The sequence below is a fragment of the Coregonus lavaretus genome, assembly GCF_964263955.1.
Source record: "Coregonus lavaretus genome assembly, chromosome: 6".
Classification (NCBI taxonomy): Eukaryota; Metazoa; Chordata; class Actinopteri; order Salmoniformes; family Salmonidae; genus Coregonus; species Coregonus lavaretus.
In genome coordinates, this window is record NC_139993.1 from 13,616,773 (window position 1) to 13,624,660 (window position 7,888).

At 47.5% G+C, this 7,888-nt stretch overlaps 2 protein-coding genes across 2 annotated transcripts in view; both read left to right on the top strand.

The window, feature by feature from the left end:
• The window catches only part of LOC311130404 (histone H2A), a gene marked incomplete at both ends in the record, with an annotated part of 387 nt that extends 357 nt beyond the window's left edge, over nucleotides 1-30 (top strand). Inside the window, one exon of the mRNA XM_084163130.1 lies at nucleotides 1-30. This exon is cut by the window's left edge and continues 357 nt beyond it. Within this exon, the coding sequence (XP_084019256.1) occupies nucleotides 1-30 (30 nt within the window).
• Nucleotides 31-7,230: 7,200 nt separating this feature from the next.
• LOC311130545 (histone H4) lies at nucleotides 7,231-7,542 on the top strand (the record flags this gene model as incomplete). Its single annotated transcript, XM_084163306.1, has 1 exon — nucleotides 7,231-7,542. One exon carries the CDS (start codon nucleotides 7,231-7,233, stop codon nucleotides 7,540-7,542), a length of 312 nt encoding a protein of 103 aa, XP_084019432.1.
• Nucleotides 7,543-7,888: the final 346 nt, after the last annotated feature.

A 7,888-nucleotide genomic window follows, 5' to 3' on the forward strand; every position in this document is an offset into this window, starting at 1 on the left:
AAGACCGAGAAGGCAGTCAAAGCCAAGTAAATTCGCTACTGCGACTTCAACTTGACTACTCAACCCCCAAAGGCTCTTTTAAGAGCCAACCACCTAGCTCTCCAAAAGCGCAAAGTACCTTTCTATGACCGCTACACATTGAGTGGGTGTATACACAACTATTTCGACATTCTGTGCCCACATGAGGCCTTCCATGAACAACAACACCTACTAGGCCTCGTTTGCCATAGCAGGCTAGCATTAGATTACAACGTGCCTATAAAGATGTCACTCTTGACTTTGGCGACTATTATTATGCGTAAAGGGCCGGCGGCGTCCTATTGCGCGCGCGCACCGGGAGTTTGAATTTTGGAGAGGCCGGGCCTCCCGTCCAATGGCCAACGGAGGAGGCCTGCGCAACGGGCCAATCGGGGTGGTGGGGAGATGGTGTCCAATCAGCAGGCGCCACTGCCGGCTTTATAAACTTCACATAGGCATTTCGAGGCTATACTCCCGACTGTCAGAGAAGCGCCATGGCCAGAACCAAGCAAACCGCTCGCAAATCCACCGGTGGCAAAGCCCCCAGGAAGCAGCTCGCCACTAAGGCTGCTCGCAAGAGTGCCCCGGCCACCGGCGGTGTGAAGAAGCCTCACCGTTACAGGCCCGGCACCGTGGCTCTGAGAGAGATCCGTCGTTACCAGAAGTCCACTGAGCTGCTCATCCGCAAGCTGCCCTTCCAGCGCCTGGTGCGAGAAATCGCCCAGGACTTCAAGACCGACCTGCGCTTCCAGAGTTCCGCTGTGATGGCCCTGCAGGAGGCTAGCGAGGCTTACCTGGTCGGCCTGTTCGAGGACACCAACCTGTGCGCCATCCACGCCAAGCGGGTGACCATCATGCCCAAGGACATCCAGCTGGCCCGCCGTATTCGCGGAGAGCGCGCATAAATGAGGATGACCTGAACTCCAAAATCCCCCAAAGGCTCTTTTAAGAGCCACCTCCATATTTCCATCAAAAAGGCACAATTGTTCCATGTATACACGCACCTCTACATTACCCACCATGTATGTTGTTCACTAACACGTCTAAAAGCTACGTATTGTACCTTTTCGTTGCCTGAAGTCTAGCTTCAATGTGTGTGTGTGTGTGTGTGTGTGTGTGTGTATGTATGTGTATATATATATATATATATACAACCGTCTGGCATCATCCACTTACTTTGGACTATAGTAGCACAGTAAAATGCTTTACAAAGGAGGGGGAAAAGAAACGAGTGATAATATAGGCCGAATAGTTACAAGAATTGTGTTCAGATGAATAATTGACACTATTAGTTGTGTGTCATTAGTTGCCTTGAATGCAGTCCAGAAGAAACATTGCATGCCAACTTCCTTTGAAAGTCCCATGTTGCAGTGCTGCTGAGAGACTCATGCAGAGGCCCAAACTTTACAGTGGAGCACGGAGGCCATCTTGTGGTTAAATGTGGGTACTGCACCTCATGGTCATTTGCTCTTTAGGCCAGCGTTTCCCAAACGCGGTCCTGGGGTCCCCAAGGGGTGCGCGTTTTGCGTTTTGCCCTAACACTCCACAGCTGATTCTAATACTCCCAGCTTGATGATGATGAGTTGATTATTTGAATCAGCTGTGTAGTGCTGGGGCAAAAACTCCCAAAACGTGGCCTGAGTTTGGGAATCCCTGCTTTAGGCTAATACTAGCCTATTAGGATGACTTGGTTCGATCGCTTTAATGGCAACTGCTAAACTCTAGTTTTCACTAATTACTTGTCCCAGGTCACCATTATGAATCCAATAGCAAAACAAATGTTTCAAAATTGCTCAATAGTGAAAAAAGGCCAGGAAACGATGGGTTCTCAGCAATATTTCACCAACAACCAATCACTATTCAAGCATAGACATTAGGATCATCAACAAATATTCCTAAGTCATACTACAAAAGGGTTGTAACGAAATGGATTTGTCTGTTCAATGCAAGTTCAACGTCAAAGAAAAAGTGCATCACCACAACAAACGTGTCTTTAGATACACTGTAAAAAATGACTTTGTGGAATGTACTCAAGCTATTACAGTCAACAAAGGCACACGTCATATTATTGAGTAGATATTTTTGCTTGTTTTTATGAGTAGATAAGCTTGAGTAAGTTGAGTTGATGTGGTCCAATACATTGAGTAAAGATGATAGAGACGTAAAAAGGATTATATTACGTTGATTCGACTCAAATAGACACTGAGAGACTGAGAGAGAGAGAGAGAGACTGAGAGAGTGAGTGAGTGAGAGAGAGAGAGACTGAGAGAGTGAGTGAGTGAGTGAGTGAGAGAGAGTGAGTGAGTGAGAGAGAGAGAGAGAGACTGAGAGAGAGAGAGTGTGAGTGAGTGAGACTGAGAGACTGAGAGAGTGAGTGAGAGAGTGAGTGAGTGAGAGAGACTGAGAGACAGAGAGTGAGTGAGAGAGTGAGAGAGACTGAGAGAGTGAGTGAGAGACAGAGAGAGAGAGTGAGTGAGAGAGAGAGACTGCGTGAGTGAGTGACTGAGTGAGTGAGTGAGAGAGAGAGTGAGTGAGAGAGAGAGCGAGAGACTGAGAGAGTGAGTGAGAGAGAGAGAGAGTGTGAGTGAGTGAGCCTGAGAGACTGAGAGAGTGAGTGAGTGAGAGTGAGTGAGTGAGAGAGAGAGAGTGAGTGAGAGAGAGAGAGACTGACAGAGTGAGTGAGGGGGTGAGTGAGAGAGAGAGACTGAGAGACTGAGTGAGTGAGTGAGTGAGTGAGAGAGAGACTGAGAGACTGAGAGAGTGAGAGAGTGAGTGAGTGAGAGAGACTGAGAGACAGAGAGTGAGTGAGAGAGTGAGAGAGACTGAGAGAGTGAGTGAGAGACAGAGAGAGAGAGTGAGTGAGTGAGTGAGTGAGAGAGAGTGAGTGAGTGAGAGAGAGAGAGAGAGAGAGACTGAGAGAGAGAGAGTGTGAGTGAGTGAGACTGAGAGACTGAGAGAGTGAGTGAGTGAGAGTGAGTGAGTGAGAGAGAGAGAGTGAGTGAGAGAGAGAGAGACTGACAGAGTGAGTGAGGGGGTGAGTGAGAGAGAGAGACTGAGAGACTGAGAGAGTGAGTGAGAGAGAGACTGAGAGACTGAGAGAGTGAGAGAGTGAGTGAGTGAGAGAGACTGAGAGACAGAGAGTGAGTGAGAGAGTGAGAGAGACTGAGAGAGTGAGTGAGAGACAGAGAGAGAGAGTGAGTGAGTGAGTGAGAGAGAGAGAGACTGAGAGAGAGAGAGTGTGAGTGAGTGAGACTGAGAGACTGAGAGAGTGAGTGAGAGAGTGAGTGAGTGAGAGAGACTGAGAGACTGAGAGACTGAGAGAGTGAGTGAGAGAGTGAGTGAGTGAGAGAGACTGAGAGACAGAGAGTGAGTGAGAGAGAGAGACTGCGAGAGTGAGTGAGTGAGTGAGTGAGTGAGTGAGTGAGAGAGAGAGTGAGTGAGAGAGAGAGCGAGAGACTGAGAGAGTGAGTGAGAGAGAGAGAGAGTGTGAGTGAGTGAGCCTGAGAGACTGAGAGAGTGAGTGAGTGAGAGAGAGTGAGTGAGTGAGAGAGAGAGAGAGAGACTGAGAGAGTGAGTGAGAGAGAGAGAGAGTGTGAGTGAGTGAGCCTGAGAGACTGAGAGAGTGAGTGAGTGAGAGAGAGTGAGTGAGTGAGAGAGTGAGTGAGAGACAGAGAGAGAGAGTGAGTGAGAGAGAGACTGAGAGAGTGAGTGAGTGAGTGAGTGAGTGAGTGAGTGAGTGAATGAGAGAGAGAGAGTGTGAGTGACTGAGACTGAGAGACTGAGTGAGTGAGTGAGTGAGAGAGAGAGAGTGAGAGAGAGAGAGAGAGAGAGTGAAAGAGAGAGAGAGAGAGAGAGTGAGTACTCAACTGTGCCTCTCTCTGAGGCACAGTTGAGTACACCCCTCCATCCAATAGACCCCAGCAACTTCCTTTTGGATTCACGTTTACAGTATAGGGGATGCATTTGTGACATACCTTACATCTCTGACCTTGTCAATATCAGCATTTCGCTCTACTTACCGTGAAGTGACATTATAATAGTCATCATCATAATAGTAGTACATTACAGTATACGTTTGCCTAAAATAGTACCATTTAAAGGGAGTATGTCAGGGTCAATTACTGACAAATGAGAACACACTAATCCTCAGGGGTCATTTAGGGGCAAAACGCACCACTTTGTGAAGCTTTTGTTTTGATTGAAGAGCAAGAAAAGTATTCATTTGTTCCACTTCTTTCCCTTCTAAATGCGGTTGCCTAAGGACAGGCAGTATGCACATATCTAAATGTTATGAAAAAATCAGTATTTTTTTGCCACTCAGAACACAGACATTTACCTTAAGGGGAGTTACCCTCATTTTAGACTTACATTTACATTTTAGTCATTTAGCAGACGCTCTTATCCAGAGCGACTTACAGTTTAGTGAATACACTTTTTTTTTTATACTGGCCCCCCGTGGGAATCGACCCCACAACGCTGGCATTGCAAACGCCATGCTCGCCATCAACTGAGCTACATCCCTGCCGGCCATTCCCTCCCCTACCCTGGACGACTGCTGGGCCAATTGTGCGCCGCCCATGAGTCTCCCGGGTCGCGGCCGGCTGCGACAGAGCCTGGATTCGACCCAGGATCTCTAGTGGCACAGTTAGCACTGCGATGCAGTGCCTTAGACCACTGCGCCACTCAGGAGCAACACTTCCCAAGCATACATTTTCATGACAGCGTTCCTAATCTGCAGTAGGCAATTACTGCAGTAGCAGTTGAAAATCGGTAGGTTAACACCAAACCGTGAGGTTATTATGAATTCAGAGCAGTCGGATGAAGTCATAGTCAAATACATTTGAACAAATGACCAACAATATCACACGGAAAGTGATGTGAGCATTGCATTGTGGAAAGCAATGACTTTACAAGAACACGTATTGCAACGCGAGGCATGTATTTCTAGATTAAACACTGATTCAGTGTGATGAACAAGTACATGTATGATTTGGTGTGCTCTACTTGAACACGCGCTTAGAGTTTTGAAACCACTGCCTATATGAGGAGCTGTCGTTGTTTGTTTTATTACCACATACTTATGGAAATTGCACCGGTTGAGAGATGATGGCTCTCTTGTGCCTACAGTGAAGGGTACTTCTGATCCAGCAGGTGGTGCTAAGATCCCTCCCTATATGACTTGAATGATGAGTTGATTTATTCCTTATAGCTCCTAATGATTTTAAGGCCAGTGTTGGCAAACATGACTTCTGCTCCAGCAGGTGGCCATGAAATCCCCCCCTATATGACTTGACTGACCAGGTAGTTGATGGACTCCTTATAGCTCTTAATGATCTCAAGCAGAGTGTTGGCCACATGACCTCTGGTCCAGCAGGTGGCGGTGAAAATAGTCCCTATAGGAGTTGACTCATTTCTTTGAGGTCCTAAATGAAGGATAGGGCGTCAACAGTGCATCTCGGCCTAACCCTGTTCCGGGCCCATTTCTTCACTCGATGCTTCCGGTGTTCTTCATCTCCTCTTCAATAGTCCTTCTCCACGTCTTCCTTCCCGTCTAGCCCTGTGCGTTCCACTGAAGTGTCTGTGTTTTTATGTCGTTAGGAGTTTTGCTCACTGCGTGTCCCCCTTCAATTTCCACTTTCTGTCCCAGTTGGGTAGCTATCCATTATACTGTAGCCTACTTACTACCAATGTCACTGTAGTCAAAGGTGATTTTCGATTATTATGTATGAGTATTATTATATATTGTGATATTATGATGTTCAAGCCTATAGGGTGTGGTAACAGGCCCTCTGTGATTTGTTGTTGTACTGTACATGTCAAGTATCTGCACTCTAGCCTAATTAGCCTAAACTGCTAGGGAAAAGTCACTTCCGGTCGTAGCTGTATCCCACCTAGTCAAAACCTTGTTAGTCCTTATCCTAAAAGGCACCCTCTGTTCCTCGATATACTCCACCGAGGGCCGGCAGCCAGTAAGTACAGGTAAGAGACAATTATGGCAACAATAAGTTGTCCTATGAAAGCTAGTCAAATGTGAGATGTTCAACTGCACTGAATGATAAAGTGGCAGTCTGTGCTCTTGGGCCCTTAAGGCATCAGTGCACCCCCCCAATTTGTCCCTTTTGAAATGAACAGTTGAGACGGGCCCTCTTTCTGTGGCCTTTCTTTGACGACACATCTGAGGCTATCCTGCGGCAATACAAATGATCAACATCATAACAATAATTCCATTATAAGAAGCTTTATTATTGGTTTGCTAAGAAAGGTACCATACAATATTGGCACATCACTATCACCTCTGTATGCGTAGGAAATCAATCCCTTCATTGTGTGTGTGTGTGTGTGTGTGTGTGTGGGTGTGTGTGTGTGGGTAAAGGTACGCCACTCTCGGTCTCACAGTTTATGCACACGGTCGTCTTTATGCAACAATATGGAAGACATTCCCAAATGTGCTTACATCATTGCGTAATGTCAGGGAGTCACACAAACAGTGTGTGCTGTTTGGCTGCAACACACATTAGGCATAAGGATGATGACAACTATTTTGTAAACGCTCCAGCTTGCAGAGGGATCACCACCCCTCCCATCCGCACCCCAGGTCCTCTTGGCCCCCTTACTGTCAGGCCGAGTGGTGTCTAGAGAAGAAAGAAGAAGAGTGATGTTTATTAATGACAGTCAATACGACACGTCCTTCCATAGCTAAACAGACTCATCCTACTAGGTCAGTGTTTCCCAACTCCAGCGGTAGAGTAGCCTACCCCCAACAATACCCATTTTTCTTGTAGCCCTGGAGAGCCACAGCTGACTGAACAACCTGTCACCTAATTAGCAAGTCCTCAATGAGTAAAATCAGGTGCAACAACAACAACAACAACAACAACAACAACAACAACAACAACAACAATATGAGGACAGGGACACAGTGTACTAGCTGATCTCCCAGTTGTCACCGTTTGGCCTTGTGTTCCACATAGCCTATATCAGTATTGGAGTATGTTTCCCGCGCACGGTAGTTGCTTTCACGTCACCTTTGTAATCGCTCCTCCCTAGTCCCCTAGAACGAGCGCCCTCCCCTTTGCAACGCCTCCGAACATATCACAGAGGCGCGCTTTCTGTGCCGATGGCCTCAATCAGGTCGACCAAACGCAGATAATAGCGCACCACGCACCGGCGCTGAAGTCATTCATTCACTTGAACTCAACTAGCGAACACACCATGTCTGGAAGAGGCAAAGGCGGCAAGGGACTTGGAAAAGGAGGCGCCAAGCGTCACCGAAAAGTTCTCCGCGATAACATCCAGGGAATCACCAAACCCGCTATCCGCCGTCTGGCTCGCCGCGGCGGCGTGAAGCGTATTTCCGGTCTGATCTATGAGGAGACCCGCGGTGTCCTAAAGGTGTTCCTGGAGAACGTGATCCGTGACGCAGTCACCTACACCGAGCACGCCAAGAGGAAGACCGTTACCGCCATGGACGTGGTCTACGCTCTGAAACGACAGGGACGCACCCTGTACGGTTTCGGCGGTTAAACGCACTCTCTTCGGAACCTCAACACCCCGACTCGAACCCAAAGGCTCTTTTAAGAGCCACCCACATCCGCTTCAAAAGGGCCCATTCCATATAGTGTTTTTTTCTTTTCTTCCGTATGCTATTTGGTAGGAAAGTATGAGCCACTTCGAGTGGACAGGGAGTATTAAATAGCGGATTCTAATGTCCCTTCCCGTTTTAGCGCACAGAGGGAGGCCTATATCTGACAGTGGCAAAGTGTAGTGACGTTGTTATTTTGGGTCAAGCAATAGTGGCATTTGGACAACATAAAACGATTAGTTACCGGAGTGTAACTCCAGTTCTATGAGTGGAGCGGAGCCCCATAGG